General features: G+C 53.9%; 2 protein-coding genes across 4 annotated transcripts in view; both read right to left on the bottom strand.

Moving 5' to 3' along the window:
- Positions 1–360: 360 nt before the first annotated feature.
- LOC144944137 (EH domain-containing protein 3-like) lies at positions 361–11585 on the bottom strand. Its single transcript, XM_078872218.1, has 5 exons — positions 10054–11585; positions 8369–8466; positions 3039–3544; positions 2583–2750; positions 361–2050 (listed from the first exon to the last, which is right to left on the bottom strand). The coding sequence occupies exons 1-5, from the start codon at positions 10518–10520 to the stop codon at positions 1334–1336; spliced, it is 1956 nt and encodes a 651-aa protein (XP_078728344.1). The 5' UTR covers positions 10521–11585; the 3' UTR covers positions 361–1333.
- A 1216-nt stretch (positions 11586–12801) lies between these two features.
- Positions 12802–16468, bottom strand: part of MRPL11 (mitochondrial ribosomal protein L11) — a 99124-nt gene continuing 95457 nt past the window's right edge. For 2 of the 3 annotated variants that reach the window (XM_078871999.1, XM_078872000.1), the window contains exons 5-6: positions 15442–15601; positions 12802–14742 (exon numbers count right to left, since the gene is read on the bottom strand). In XM_078871999.1, the coding sequence (XP_078728125.1) occupies positions 14625–14742; positions 15442–15601 (278 nt within the window). In that variant the 3' untranslated portion in view covers positions 12802–14624. The remainder of the gene's footprint in view (positions 14743–15441; positions 15602–16468) is intronic. The other variant, XM_078871998.1, reaches the window with a different exon arrangement.

Here is a 16468-nt window from a genome sequence, read left to right as displayed (position 1 = left end):
TCATAGCACATAGAGAGACTGAGAAAATAAGAGTTGGAGACTGCACTCTACACTGTGATGCTTAATGAGAATAAAACTCTTTAAATATATATTCTCATCAAGTCCCATTCGGTGGCTGGACAGATGGGCTACATAACCCAACATATTCTTGCCTGCCAGCGGAGCCAACTTACGTGTGTTGATTTGTAGGTCAGGAGGAAAACACAAGGAGGAGCGATCGCTGGGGAAAGATGTGTGGGTGTGAGAGATTGGGGCAGGAGGCTGAGACATGATAAATCTTGAGAGATGTTTATTTCATTTCGTTTTGTGTTTATTACACTCACAGAAGCAGAAATTTACACTTGTTATATATTGCACACGTAGAGGTCACAGTAAGAGTTATGCAGCTACTCTCGCGATGGTGTACACAAACAATACAAGTTTGTGTTTAATCATCTCACAGTGTCCTCGTTGGCGATGGTCACTTCAGTTGATGATTATTCCACATTCCTATGACGGTAGCAGTTTTTTCCATAGGACTCAGATGACTTCCTACAAAATGGTGTTCTCTCTTTTTATATTGATGATATTGATGATATTGATGGTGATAATGATGTTGATGATGATGCTAGGATTTGAATTCGGAAACTTTTTATTGCGAGTCTAGCGCTCTGACAACAGAGCTCCCTGTCCAGATAGGCTTTATAATAAAATCATTAAAAAGTAGACCTTTAAAGAAGGAATAATATCCAGGGGGATGTTGTTCCTGCGAATGAACATGTGGGATGGCAACAGCATGTGGAGACCTTCGTCCAGCAGTGGATAAACCATGGCTGATGACACACGTGCCGATGGCATCATTGGACGAATTATCCATTTGAATTTGTTTAAACGCAGTGCAACCCCCCTGCGTTACAGAACGGCCAAGGAAAGTGGATATCACAGAGGTACTGCTGTGATATCTGTATTCCTCAATGTAGAGGGCAGCAGAGTAATGTTCTACGCATGATAGTCGACACCCAAACCGATACAGTATTTTATTTCTCACAGTTGGAAATTAGCCACATTAAGTGCAGAGCCAAATTTCACGTGAAAGATTGTAGAGTTGTTGGTGACCGAGCTTAGACCTCCAACCACTACTCAGTCTATGTAACTGTCGGGGTCTCTATGCGAGCATACAGGTCTCTGCGATTCATCGGTGACCCGGTTAAAACGCGAATTCAAACCCAGGCTCTCAGCGGTGCCGACTCGGTGTTTTGACCTCCGCGCCGACCGCCGCCGCCGTCGCCGCCTCCAGCGTCACATCGTCCCGTAACGCGGCGCGCTCACGCACGGCACGAACGCCAGCGGCCGATCACTCCGCCAGCCGCTCGCTCTGCCCGACGCCGCAATCGGCGGGGGCTCCCGAGTCCCCCCGCTCGCCGACCCCCGCTGCCGCCACCGCCGCCGCCCGATGCCCCCGGCCGCGATCGCGCTTGGAGGGCGGCACGAGGTGCGGGGGCAGCTCGCGGGGCAGCTCGCGCCCTCGCAGCGCCGCCGCCACCAGGTGGTTGGCGACGGTGAACTCGTCCGAGTCGAGCATGCCGTCGGCGTCCACGTCAGACAGGCGCCACACGCGGCGCAGCGCGCACGCGGGCAACCGCGAGCGCAGCAGCACGAGTCGCGCGCTCGCTCCCGACACGCGGCCCCGCACGGGCGACAGCGAGCGGAACAGCTCCTCGTACAGCGCCTTCTCCTCCGAGAGCGCCCACGGCGCAGGCGACGAGGCGTCGTCGTCGCCGCCGTCGTCGTCGCCGCAGGTGGGAGACGTCGCAGACGCGAATCCCAGGTCCTCGGCGAATGGTCCCAGGGACGACGCGGGCAGGGCCTGGCCGCCCGGCAGCAGCAGGAGGGAAGGGCGAGGACGTCTGGATGACGACGGCGACGACGATGAGGAGGTGCAGGAGGAGGCTTCATTGCGGAAGCGGGAGAGCAGCGCCGGAGCGTCGCGCTGGAGGAGAGTGTCGACGGCGGCCAGCAGACGGCGCTCCATGGGGCGGATGAAGCTCATGTCGCAGTGCATGAGCCACTCCTGCATGCACACACACAACCACGCACGAGACACGCTCTCACGCACACACGGCAAGTGCTGTGGGCGAACACCTATGAAGGCCGACACGGTACTCAAGGGCGGTGGGTGGCCTGCACCATGCCAGGCTGTCTTTGTTTCCCCAGTTATGATGTTTATGCACCGCGCCAAATACTCGTTGAAGGGTGAGTTGACCTAGGGGAGACCCAGGACCGATTTCAGATATTCGTCACTGATGTTGGCCATGAGCGGGTAGCCAGGTTCTTAGCAGAGTGCGTTCATCGCTACACTTCCACACTTCCGTGAGCGCAGGGGTGAGGAACCTACGCCCCGTGGCTTCATTTCACACCGGCCTACACATTATATGTATCCGCCACTGCAAGAATCTCGGCTGCAGAATTCAGAAGGGGTGGGGGCGGGGAGCATTACATCGTTACGAATGGGGGCTAAGGTGCAGCGTAGGGGGGTCAAGGATTTAGATGGGGGAGGGGGAGTGGAAGGTTCAGCAGGTGAAGGGGGGGGGGCTGAGAGGCACCTGCATAGGCTCCATCTCAGGCCTGTCTCCCACTGGCAACCCCCACCGCTGATGCGCCACCTGCAGCACGGGCACCAGGCCTCCCTGCGCCACCAGCTCCGTCAGGGCCGCCCGGCGACCAAACAGGGGCAGCTGGGAGTGCAGGGCGCTCACGATGCACGCGTGGGCCTGTGGGACACGAGGAGACACATCCTCCTCCAATCCAGCTCTCAGCGAGCACCTATTAAGGCAGGGTTGGTATGGCCAGCCCCATGGTCACACCCGCCTTTGTCTCCCCCAGTGCTGATGTTTACACACCGCACCATTAAATTACAAGTTTGCCATAAACAGGCCGTGACCTGAACTGGAGAGCGGCCCAATACAATAACGGACCTAACAACAACAACGATTAAGGACTTGACAACACCACGGATGTCAATAACTACAACATCAACAACAACCCGCACCACGGCTCACCCTAGCGAGGCGCGCCCTGGCGATGACGTCGTTGAGCCGGCGCAGGGGCGCGAGCCGCGGCAGGCTCCGCAGGTCGTTCATGAAGTCCCTCTCGTTCACCTCCAGCAGATCCCGGTTCCAGTCCCAGCGCAGGGGCCCGTCCCGGAACGCGGCCGCGTACACGCGCGGTGGCGACACCAGCGTCATCTGATGGCCCTCTCTCGTCTTCTGCTGCTGCTGCTGCTGGTGCTGCGGATGACCTCTGCCGAGGAGACGACCCAGGCTCCAGCAGAGGGCCCCGTGAGCGCGGAGCAGGGAGCCCGGCTCGCCCAGCTCGTCGGCGCGCAGCAGCAAAACGCGAAGCTTGTGCGGGTGCAGGTGGCGGCGCAGCGAGCGCAGCGCCGTGGCCAGGGCGCCGCGCTCCGACACCGAGGGACGCGGGGCGTCGCACACGAGCGCCACGCGGTCCGCGCGCTCGCAAAGCCACGCCAGGAGCCCGCCGTAGCCGCCAGGCAGCGGCGTCGAGCCTGTCGGGCGGTCAAGTGCACGGTCATTAGTTGGTTCATTCGGCGCGTGCGTCTGAGAGCTGGATCATGATCAGTTTCCCCCACGTGCACGCCGAGCAGACTCGTCGAACGTGGAATTGTTTTGATAGAGCCGCTCATCTCCTCCCTCCTTCATGCCGGGAGTTTCTCACCAAGCGCTCTACACGTGGTAACGTCGTATCTCAGCTCAACGTCGTTTAAAAGGGCACCCCCAGCAGCAGCTGTCCCTCTGTGGTGCAAGGAAACGAAGCAACTTGCCTGCGAATAAGCATTAGTTTTGCCAATGGGGCGCCGGGCATTGCTGCCATGTGTAATCCCAGTTGAGTAATCTAACAAACACACGACTCGACACATTCGCCAATAACACAATAGGCGACTTCACGGGCAATGGACCTTCTTCACAACACTCAACCTCTCTGGCCCCTCTATGTGCTATGAAGAAGGGCCATTACCCGAAACGTCGCCTATTATACTGGATTCACGAAGGCGGTGTTGCTGACAAAGGTGACGCGCGCGAGATGCCTAGTGTCTCAGCGACAGTCACGTGCCGGCAGGGGGCAGTCGCAGGCCGAGCCAACGCCGTTTCTGCTTTCTAACAGCGTCGGGGGTCGCTCGTCTCTTTGTTAACAGCCCTGAGACAATGGTCACAATACCACCTTACTATGGCAGGGCAGAGTCTGTCTGAAAAATACACGATTTTTTGTTTACTTTCCACAAAAGTTAAATACCAGCTGTTTGTTGTAGGTCTTAAGCTGTGAGGTGGCCAGACGATGGCAGGACATCAATGTATTAAATCCATCTGTGTGGCAATTTGAGTGTTACAACCGTTGGTGGGTTTTCTCCGGCGACTCTTGATATTAATAAATTGGCCTAATATCCCAAGATGACAGCATCCTCTTGAAAGGGTGTCTTGAGACTCACCGATGCCCTCCTTGGTAAATGACTGACATCAATTTGCAGTAACCTCAAAGTGAAATAGCCTATGTGTCTGCCTGCTCAAGCGAGTGGGTGTAATCCACATTTCTATGACAGGAGCTTGTGGAACCATAGAACCCTGGTTGACTTCCCACAAAGGGAGTTTATCAACCCCGAAGGGATGATGATGATGATGGCGGTGGGTGGGATTACCCATGTTTTAACTTTATAGACGCGATGGTTATTTGGCTTAGTGGATCATAGTGGCTCATAGTGGCCGTGGTGGCTATGCACATGGCCTGTAATCCAGCACTGTGGAGGCTTAGATTGGTGGATCACACAAATGTGAACTCCCCGTGGAAGTCGAGGAGGTGCAAGTACCCTGGTTCGCCAGGAGAAAGCGGTACGGCAGATGTGGCCTCCATATGTCGACATCTCTAAGGGATGGAGTCTCGTCCTCTCGCGCGCGTGGGCTTTCTTTGGGTGCTCAGGTTTCCTCCCACATGTATAAACACTTGTGAATGGGCTGAAAACATCCTCATGTATAGAGGACCACAGAGCTTGGGCAATTGTTGGCGCCAGCTCACCGCGGCGATAGCATCCTGGTCGACTGTGGTTCCACACGCCACAAAGTCTTTCTCCTTGAGAGTGAGCGAATACGATGCGGTAGCACGTTACAAGTTGATATCATGACAGCGTGCTTCAACAAAATGTTCACACTTATATGGGACTATCGTTTTAAATGGAAAAAGAACGGCTAATACTCTGTGTAACATGATAACAACTTCTTGGTTCTTTCGGTAAAGTCACGTAGAAGGGAAGTAATAAAATAATAAAAATAAAACATAATAAAACAATTCTCACGACGTTTCGGCCACAACGCAAGCAGCCGTCCTCGCCTGAAAGAACCAAGAAGATGAATCCCTGCAGTCACGAAAGCTTTAAATCGAAATGATAACAACTGTAATGTTAATAGCTTCATAAAGTCAAAGAGTCTCCACTTGTTCGCCATCATTGTCAACGCACGCCTGGAATCTTCTCCAGGTGGTCTCCAGAGCCCGGAGGCGCACATTTTCTGTGGTGTTGTTGCAAATTCTCACAAGTGTTAACATCTTTGTTTAAGCACGCTGCTTTACTATAATTACAAGTTCGGTCAACTCGCCAAAATGTCAACCTGGCTTTTTGTCATAAGAATGTGGAATTTCCACCAGTGGCTCTGGAACAACAATAAACACGAGCACTGCCCATCGCTCACACGGAAGCACGTGGTATAACCCCTGCGTTTGCCCCACCACGCAGCGGCGTTTAATTATGAAGCGAGCTAGAGAATGCCATCGCAATAATCAGAGCGGTTCACGCTGTCACGCGCGCGTCCCAACCGCTTGCCGCAAGGAGTCAACACAGAAGAAATCCGCGGAAGCCAGCCAGCCAGCCAGCAACATCATCAAGGCTTACTTTTCAGCCGGGATCTATCTGTCCGGGGTCGGCGACTCCGATAAATTATTTCCGCACCCGGTACACCATATCCAGTATATGGCTTGTGTGGCTATTATTCCATCTTGATTTGAAGCTTTCGTGACTGCAGGAATCCATACTCTGTGGTTCTTTCGGTAAGGTCTCGTAGGTAGAAATATTTAATGAAAAATAATATATCACGACGTTTCGATCGCAACACAAGCGGTCGTCCTCAGGCGGAAAAAATAATCCAGCATTGCAACTGCTGAACCAAGAAGAACACAGCGAGAGAGCTGTTACTACAACTAGAAGTTCTATATGTCGGCCAAGGGCAAGCAGGCGAGGTTCTAGCTGGAAAGGAATTCCATCCCCGTACGCAAGCACGTCAGTTGTGGCTATTATTCCAGTTTACCAGCGGCTCGGAATATAATACCGCACCCGGTACAACATATCCAGTATCCTGTCCTCCCCCGGCTTTGTGTGAATTTAATAACAATAATGAAAGATTGCGGTGAATGTAGCGGTCACTAGTGGCTGCAGATGTAACACGAACCCATTGCATACGATGCATTACGTATAAAAATCGCACACAAGCATTGTGCACTTAATAATCGATCGATTACTGCGTTGCTAAGCCCGACTAAACATGTAAAAGCGTACACTGTATACGCAGAACTCAATGATGTCTCTCCACATACTCTACAGAGATATTGTAGTGAATCTACTGGCTGTCCGGACAAACGTTATACAGGTTTTTTTTTCAAGCCACAAAACTCTGGACCGGTTTCAACAATGATTTGTGGCAGAGCCAAGCTTGTGGAACAAATGTTTGCAGAAATACCAGATGTTATTAGCAAGTTCACTCCATTAAAATATAGCATCCGTACAATGAGAAAACACGGAACTTTCGAAATCGTTGGAAGCTAAAAACTCGACGAGCAGTCTGCCGAAGTAAACACGAGAAGAAAACCGCAGAAACTACAACATCCGTTACCAATCTACACGCTTGACGACGGACATTGCGTAATGTAGGGGAAATCCAATGAATCCGATCACTTCTGTTTGGTGTAGCTGCTGCTGCAGTTGGTAGTGGTGCACAAGCACAATTCACCACAGGAACACATTCCTGCGGAGGGAGCTGGTAGGAACGTTGGGTTGCTCGGTCAATGGCCAGGGTCAACGGCGGCGTGGTGTATTCCGCAAATATGCTCGACTGTGAGGGCGGGCACAAGCCGGCGTGAGTAGGTTAAACGTTGAGTTTTATGAGGGCACCACGGGGTGACCAGCCCCTCCCCACCCAGCCCCACCCCTCCCACCCCCCACCCAGCCCCACCCTCCCCACCCAGCCCCTCCCCACCCTCTCCTTTCCACCCAACCCCACCCCTCCCATTTTTGGATGCACGACGGACGGACGGACACAAGAATCCCCTGTGAGCTGGTGTAACCAGGAGGTCCCTACCAGTAAACTTAACGCATTCGGCAATGACCCTACTCCAAAAGAAAACATAAATACATACTGTAACAGGCGACGTTTCGGGCAATGGCTCTTTTTCAAATATTGTATGTGAAGAAGGTATGTGCTGTTAAGAAGGACCATTGCCCGATATGTCGCTTGTGTATGTTTTTCGTTTGGGACAGTTACGTATTGTTAAATGTGTTGAGTGTTTCGTTAACATTCTGGGTCAACACGAAATAAATCAGTGGAGGTCACATTCCACCGAGCTCAAAACGGTAGAAATCTGCGGAAGCCGTAGCAGCAACTATTATCGATAATAATGTTTTATCTCAGTGACAAAAAAGATTATTTATATTAAGATGACGATGGTTGTGATATTGATGATGAAAATTTGTGATTTTCATCGTGATGATGTGTATTGAATATTGTGATGAAGACGAATGTATGTTGACCTTTTTTCGCACCGTACGTAACCACCCGTTGATTACTTTGATTATATTTCATATGTTTAGGATGATGGTTATGATGATGGTAATTATCACGCTGATTACAATAACAGTGGTTGTGATGGTTACAATGAAGATGACGATGATGAAAATGACAGCAGATGTGATGGTCAGGATGATGATGTTGATGGTATTCTTGGTATTGATTGTGACGTTTATACTGGTAGGAACCTCCTGGTTACACCAGCCCATGCACAGGGGATTATTCTGTTCGTCCTGCATCCAGGGAGGGTGAGGTTGGGTGGGGTTGGGTGGGGAGGGGCTGGTCACCCCGTGGTGCCCTTCTAAAACTCAACGTTTAACCTACTCACGCCGGCTTGTGCCCGCCCTCACAGTCGGGCATATTTGCGGAATACACCACGCCGCCGTTGACCCTGGGCCATTGACCGAGCAACCCAACGTTCCTACCAGCTCCCTCCGCAGGAATGTGTTTGTGGTGATAATGAATGTGATGTCAATGGTGGTGTTTTGTACCGTGCTGCCCTGCGGCGATCTCATCGTTGGGAATGCCCGGTGTGTCCACAAAGGTGACGCTCTCCAGAATGGGACACGGCAACTGCACACGCACCACCCTGCACACACACACAAACATCACCCGTGTAGTCGACACAGACTGTTGGGGCACGTGCAACGAGGGGTTGGTGTGGCTAGCACCGCACACCGCATGAGATACTAATTTTAGGCTGAGTCGACCTAGGGGAGGCCCGGGACCAGTTCAGATATAATCGACACTGGTTGTTGGTCGTGAGCGGGATTCGAACTCGGGTGGTCGGGTTGGTAGCGCAGCGCGCTAACCGCTCCCACTACCGCTGCAGACATAATACACACACCCCTTATGCTGGTAGGAACCTCTGGTTACAGCAGCCCACAGGGGATTATTGTGTCCGTCCGTCCGTCGTGCAGGGAGGGGCTGAATGTGGAGGGAGGGGCTGGGTGGGGAGGGGAGGGTGGGGAGGGGCTGGGTGGGGATGGTGGGACTGGGTGGGGAGGGGCTGGGTGGGGGGTGGGAGGGGTGGGGCTGGGTGGGGAGGGGCTGGTCACCCCGTGGTGCCCTTATAAAACTCAACGTTTAACCTACTCACGCCGGCTTGTGCCCGCCCTCACAGTCGGGCATATTTGCGGAATACACCACGCCGCCGTTGACCCTGGCCATTGACCGAGCAACCCAACGTTCCTACCAGCTCCCTCCGCAGGAATGTGTTACATCCACACCTACACACGAGGGTTGGTAAAACGACAACCGGAAAAGCGTTCATCGTTATCAAACTCGATGACCGGTTTCTGAAATTCAGGAACCGGTTATCGTTCTCAGTGGAATTTTGGAAAATAATGCTCCGATTGGCACGCGCGTACGGACAAACGGCACGGCGGCCTAAGTCACCGCGTGGTAACACTTTCCCCTCGGTTCGGTTAACATGTAAAGGCGCAGACCTGCAATTGCTCACTCGCGCCTCTGCCGCCAGAAGGGCCTCCACTAGAGGGAGCTATAGGGGTGTATTTGGTCTACTCTTCCCACGCTGATCAGACGTGTGGACGTCCGCACGCTTTACCCCACCACACGCGACTCACTAATCGTGACGTACCTCGATCATACGACTAAAGGGGGGGGGGTGATTTAATACACGTGCACTATTGCTACCACGTGCACTACCGCCGCGCCTGTTGATCAAATCGCACCCCCGAGTTTCGGATTGATTGCCAGTGCAGCGTGGAAACCATTAACATCAAGCAGCTCCCTTGGTTCCTCCGCTCAAAGAGTCACACGCGTGATGCCCATTCATCTCGAGCAGGGGTAGGGCAGCATGGGGCTCTTTGCGGACTGCTTCGTGATGTAATGTTGTGTGTGCACGTGCATTGACGGCTCTCGAAATTATTGAGTTTTTGTAATGAATTCGAGAAAAAAATGGCTCTTCTTGTTGTTTTGGTTGCCGACCCCTGGCTCGATACGTTTCTAAACGTGCGGTAAACCGGTTTTTATACTAGTGTTTTTACGCGGTTACCGGTAACCGACACTCAAAAAGTCACCTTTTGGGTTGCCACCCATTCCGCAGACCAAAGCTTCGGGCATTTTTACAGTCGGCACTCGGCTCCATCAAATCTCAGCGCATCTCGGCACGAACTCAATTCAAACACCGGGACAGGCGACAGCCGCAACTCACCTGGACATAGCCGCGCTGCCGAACGCCGCCAAGCCCGCGAAAGCAGAGTTCGCCTCCAGCACCAAGGCGTGCCCAGGCGTCACGCGTCCCGGTGCCTCCCCGTGCTGCACGATGGTCACGGAGGTCGTGGCGCTGCCCGGCTGCAACACTCCCTGCTGCAGCTGCTGCAGTAGCAGCTGCTGCTGCTGCTGGGAGCTGGGGCCGCCCAGCAGATATCGCAGCAGACTGGTCTTGCCCGCGGCCGGTGCGCCCAGGAGCAGCACCGTGGGAGGGGAGTCGAACTCTGCGTCGCGCAGCTCGGCGGCGCGATAGGCGGCGTGGAAGCCGTAGCGGCGCTCGATGGGCAGCACGTGCTGGCGGTAGAGCCGAGCCAGAGCCCGGGCAGCGGGCAGGCGCTCGGCCTCATCCTCCTGCTGCTGCTGGGTTTCTCTGCGGCTCGCTGATGAGCCCCTGAGTCGGGATAACATTGCCGTGGACGAGGGGTGGTGGTGGTGCCCTGTGTACGTGCGTGCGCTGCTGTGTATGTCTGTGTTGGTGCGTGTCTGTGTTGGTGCGTGTCTGTGTTGGTGCGTGTCTGTGTTGGTGCGTGTCGTTGTTTTGTCTGTCGGTGTATATTTTCTGCGTCTGTTTTAGCGAGTGCTCGCTTAACAGCACTTTGGCTACACAAGTTTATTAAGAGGCTATACAGTAATACGGGGGATCTTTATCTTTTTGCGAGTTGATCTGGACGATGTTTGTGTTGGTCTGCGTCCCTGCGTATTTGTACCTGCGTATGTTAATTTGCATGTGTCAATATTGTGCATCTCTCTCTCGTGTTGCTGTCGCACTGTGCATGTTTGTGTCTGAAAGTGTCTGTGTGCGTCCGATCCTCCGTGTGCGCCTGGAACTTATCACCATTATCATCACACCTCAACACCGTACGAACTACGATGAAATCCACAAACTACGAAGACGCCCCTCATTTCGTGTCGGTCACCGTAACAAACCAATACACACCGGTACGGAACATGCAAGTACCTACATCTGTGTTATCTATCTGTACTATCTGTTACACCACATCACGTCTGTTTACGCCTCTCATCCCCTACCGCGATGCGCCCGCTCTGCCCAGAGCAAAAGTTGTAAGCTTCCCCGCGGGCTCCGAGATGCTGAACGATGCGAGCAGCGACCGGGGGGGTTGTGGCTGGTGCCGGACCAGCTGGTGCCAGGGCAAGTGTGGGTCTTCGGGAGTGCCGGGGACTGCACGCAGAGCTGCCTGTGAAAGGGAATTCCCATGCACCCGCGTCCACTGGGAGGAGCGCAGGAGGAGGGCACGGGGCGCCGTTGGCACTCAACTTTATTTTTAGGAAGGCACCATCGACTGTACGTGTGGATGTCACGGGCGCGTTCGAGATATCGAGCCAAGGCGCCCGACCCAGCCCCTGCCCTCGCTAACGCGCCACTATCGCAAATTCAACAGCCCCCCCTCCCCTCTCTCTCTCTCCTCCCTGGATACACTCCAGACGGTGAGAGTCATCGTTCAAGGCCCTCTCCCCCCGGCCACCCGCTCGGCTCACCCACCAGCCCTCTCGCTCCCCACCCACCGCCCAACTCGATCCCCACCAACTTATCCACCCTATCACCCCCCCACCCCACCTTCTCACTCCCCACACACACCCATTATTCACCCATCCTCTCACTCCCCGCACACTCGCCCACCCTCTCACTACCTGACCACGACACACACACGCGCGCATCCATTTTTGGCCTCTATTGAAAAGAATTCGCACCCGCGACTTCTGCTCCGGTGGCTGGTACAGTAAAACTGTGTCGCTAAGACCCAAATGTAGAGCCAGATTCACCTCGGATCACCTTGGCGATTTGCCACGCAGTACTTGGGCACACAGCATTTTTGAAGGGAAATAGGGCAGGTTTTTTTTGTCAAATTTCTGCCCAACGGAAGCTTTAACCAATAAGCGAGTCTTTTTTTTTAACTAACACCAGATTTGAAAAAAAAAAGTTTCATTGCGGCGGAGTGGAATGCGAGTGCTTTGTGTGGGTTATGGAAGTGCAAGTAATGGTTGGTGAGTGTGACGTGGTGAGAGGTGAGGGTGAGAGAGGTGAGTGGGTTGGTGAGTGATGCGGCGAGTGCCGTGAGTGGGGTGGGCTTGGTGTGAGTGGTGAGAGGTGAGTAATGTGGGATGGGCTGGTGAGTGATAGTGTGATGTGGTGAGAGATGAGTGATGTGAGCTGGTGAAAGTGTGGTGTGGTGAGGGTGAGAGAGGTGAGTGGGATGGGCTGGTGAGCGTATGGTGAGGGTGAGTAATGTGGGATGGGCTGGTGAGTGATAAGTGTGATGTGGTGAGAGATGAGTGATGTGAGCTGGTGAAAGTGTGGTGTGGTGAGGGTGAGAGAGGTGAGTGGGATGGGCTGGTGAGCGTATGGTGAGGGTGAGTGAGATGGGTGATGCGAGTGTGTGGCTTGGGGGAGTGAGTAATGGCTGGTGAATGTGTGATGTGGTGGGGGTGATTGATGTGAGTGGGGCGGGTGGGGGTAATGTGTGGGTGATGACCGATTCCTGCTCACGACCAATAAGGGTGGCGAATACCTGAACCGGTCTTGGGCCTCTCCAAGGTCGACTCGGCCTTAAAATGAAAACCTCGTGTGATGCTGCCACCCACCAACCTCATGTTGCCGTGCAGGCCCTTCACAGGTGCTCGCTAACAGCACTGCCCCAACAGTCTGTTACGGTTATACGGGGGGGGGGGGGGGGATCTTTTTTTTCCGATGTAACGGGGGTGTGACACGAGTGGTGTTGCGGCTGTGTGAGAGGTGGGTGAAGTCCGCGCCACTCCTCTTCTAAGCCCCGTCCCAACATTCCTGCAATTCCCTGTGCCGTTCCATTCGTCAATTTACTTGTTTTGATTAAGTTTTTTCACCAGTTTATTTCACTTGTGCCATTTGTGTCATGCCATGAGTCGAAGACAATTATATATAGAACTTTGGCAGTAAGCAAGCAAGCACTATATCACCTCGTGTCGAACAGCGGCTCTTGAACGTTGATGTCACATAATTACTAAATTCCATTAAGTTGGCCTCTTTACTCGTACTACGCAGGCCTTCACTCACATTTGCATGCTCTGCAAACAGTGCTTCGTGTAAATAAAACCAACATGTCGAATTCTCAGCGCTGAAAGTTTGCCAAATGAAGTGAAAAACTCACACTTGATTATTGTGTGTGTGTGGTCATTTGTGGTGACCGAGTTGAGGACCCTCATCAACTCGCTACTCCGCTTGACGACCAAGTGTCGTGATCGGGCGACGAGAGCACCTGGCTTTGACCCCATGCCCCCAGCAGTGCCGGCTCGGCGTCAGCTGCCCGCGGTGCCGCCCACCCGGAGCCACCCGCCCACCGCCGTGCGTAGGCGTCTAATACGTTTATTTGTTCTGGGTTTTGCGATGAACGTTCACATCCGCTTCAAAACGTCACGACCAACTCCGCCACCGCGGGAGCGCAACTGCTTACGTACAAGATGACCTGGGCGCTGATAGACAAAGATCCCCCGTGTAGTCTTAACAGACTGTTGGGGCAAGCGCTGTTGACGTGTAGTACCTATGAAGACAGGCAGGGCACACGAAGGGGTGGGTGGCCAGTACCACGCCCGGCCGCCTTTGTCTCCCCAGTGGCGATGTATACACACTGCACCAGGTACTCATTTGATGCCGAGTTCGACCTAGGGGATGCCCAGGACCGGTTTAGATAATCGCCACCGGTGTTGTCCGTGAGCGGGAATCGAATTCGAGTCGCCAGGGTTCGTAGCGTGGCGCGCTGACCGCTACACTACCGCTGATAACGCACACGCACACGCACACACACACGCACGCACACACACGCGGCTGCAACATCCACTGGGGGGACTGTGGAGGGGGCAGCGGTGGGGGCGGACGGCAGTGCGCTGGCTGCGAGCGATATCTGAATCGCTCCTGGGCCCCCCCCCCCAACAACCCGCACTAACGAAAGTGAAGAAGCACGGTCGAACAAACTCCCACGACCAACATACCATGGGGGGGCGGGGCCTTCAGACGAGGGGGGGGGGGGCAGGAGTGATTCTACATCCGTAGTGAGGACGACGACGACGATTGCAGGAAGCACGGAGCGACAACGCTGAGCAGAAACGCCACGGCACCCATTCCCACCGAACGCAACGCGGCCCCCTGCTAGGCGAGGTGGGTTAGGCCAGGTCCGCGGGCGGCTTCCGGTCGGGCGCAACTTGGTTGAGGTCGGGAAAATGACTTTGTCCTGGTTCGAGTTTAGTCCAGGTTTATTTGGGTCAGGTCAGGTTGGAGGAAAGTCAGGTCAGGACACAGGTCAGGGAGTGAAAGGTCAGCTCTAGGTGTCTTTGTATCAGGTCAGTGTCAGCACAGGTCTGGTGGATTCAGCTGAGGTTAGCTAAGGTCAGCTAAGGTCAGTTTAAATCAGGTCAGTCGAAGGATGCCTCAAAGATCAGGTCAGGTAGGGTCAGTTCGGAACATTGATAAAGTCAGTTTAGGTTGGATTGGGTGGGATCTCGTCAGTTCGTGTCCACATGGGACTACTTTTTGCGCAAGTTCTGCAGAGCCTCAGCAGCTGCCGCCTGGTCCTCCTCCTCCCTCTTCTTGATGAACACTTCTCGCTCCTCCAGGAACACGCGGTACTCTTCAGCAGAGAGGCTGCTCACAGCGCACGAACACAACGCACGCCACACACATACGCATTTGCACATGCACAAATGCACAAACAGATACACGCGCACGCATGTACGTACGTGCGTGCCGATGCACACCTTCTGTGGGGTTCCCTGTGCGATATTCACGAGGGCCTCCAGTTAGTGAGCCCTTAGTGAGCCATGAGCCGTGAGTGAGCCAAGAGAGCAGTGAGTAAGCCGCGTGAGCCTTAAGTGTGTCCTGAGTGAACCGTTAGTGAGCTGTGAGTGAGCTGTGAGCGAGCTGTGAGTGAGCCATAAACCGTGAGCCATGAGTGAGCTGTGAGCCGCAAGGTGTGAGTGAGCCTTGTTTAAGTCTTGAGTGAGCCCCGAGTGAACCGTGAATGAGCTGTGAGTCCTAAGCGAGTCGTGAGCCGTGAGCCGTGAGCCATGAATGAGCTGCGAGTGAGCCATGAGTAAGCCCTGAGTGAGCTGCGAGACGAAAGGTGAGCCCTGAGTGAGCCGTGAGTGATCTCTAAACGAGCCATGAGTAAGCCCTAAGCGAGACATGAATGATTCATCAGTGAGCAGTGAGCGAGCTGTGAGTTACAAAGTGAGCCACGATTGACTCCTAAGTGAGTCGAGAGCTGTGAGCCAAGAATGAGCCTTGAGTGAGCCATGAGCCCTTCCTTGAGCCCTTGGCGAGCCAGGGCGAGCGACGACTCACAAGGGGACGACCTGCAGGCCGAGCGAGCGAGCCGTGCCGATGAGCGACTTGCACACGTTGAGCACAGAGGTGTCGCGCACTCGGAACGGCTCGTCCTTCGCCTTGATGCACGCGATCTCGTAGATGTGCTTCAGCGTCAGTTTCCCGGCCACCTCGTGGCCTGGGCGAGGAGGAGGTGACCACGACAGAGACGCAGGGGGTGAGTGGGGGTGAGCATGGCGTGTTGGGGGGGGGGTAAGGAGATACTGGTGGGTAGGGGCGGGGGGGCTCAGTTTTAGTGGAGTCGGCATCCTAGGAAAAATATTGCCGTGCCCGGCACACCACATCCTGTATACTTGCGATGGATGTGGCTACTGGTAGTTCACGTGCCTACTCCGGCCTATTTGCGAGCAAGAAAAATAATTTTGTCAGAAATGAAGCCCTGGGTAGATGTGGGTAAGTGAGTGAGTGGGGAACCCCTTGGTGTAAAGAGGGCACGAGACTCCGTGTTGTTATCCAGGGTTACTGAAACATTAACACGGTCTTCTATTCACCATGTGACCAGCAGAGAGCGCCATGAGCCCAGACACAGGACCCGGTGAGAGCCGGTCTATAAACACGTGCCGTGTTTCAGTACCGCGTTTCGAGATGCAGTTTCACCGAGACGATGCCATACAAATCCACATTGCATTATGCGGACTCACACAGGAACTCACAGACACACACAGAGATGAAGATAAGGCTGCGAGCATTGTCCAAGCAACGTGGCGCTCACGTTACATGTATACAAGGCATGATGGGAGAAGTTGTGCCTTCCTGCTGTATGTGAGCAGCACACCTTCGTGTGTTGTTAAATCCCGTAAAGATCCATGAGTGACTACCCCTATAAAAATTAACGGTGCCAACTTCTTCTCTGCAGCGTCTTGAGATGCAGCCGCTCTTAGTAGCTGTGTAAATCCAAAATGCATTGTTCATCGTAAAAAGAACGCAAGGGACGCCCAGGCCTTTACAACATGACAATAATAACCTCAATGATAAACACATTTAA

The sequence above is a fragment of the Lampetra fluviatilis genome, chromosome 33, assembly GCF_964198595.1.
Source record: "Lampetra fluviatilis chromosome 33, kcLamFluv1.1, whole genome shotgun sequence".
Taxonomy (NCBI): Eukaryota; Metazoa; Chordata; class Hyperoartia; order Petromyzontiformes; family Petromyzontidae; genus Lampetra; species Lampetra fluviatilis.
The sequence above is the reverse complement of the archived record's forward strand: the minus strand, read 5'-3'. Positions and strand labels throughout refer to the sequence as shown.

What these genes read in the sequence shown, in the direction of transcription:
- LOC144944137 (XM_078872218.1), bottom strand. Translation starts at nt 10,520, where the DNA reads ATGTTATCCCGACTCAGGGGCTCATCAGCGAGCCGCAGAGAAACCCAG. An exon ending in GATCGCCGCAGGGCAGCACG is followed by an intron (nt 3,545 to 8,368) that starts GTACAAAACACC and finishes ACCGCCCGACAG; the next exon opens with GCTCGACGCCGCTGCCTGGC. An exon ending in CCAGGGCGCGCCTCGCTAGG is followed by an intron (nt 2,751 to 3,038) that starts GTGAGCCGTGGT and finishes CGTGTCCCACAG; the next exon opens with GCCCACGCGTGCATCGTGAG.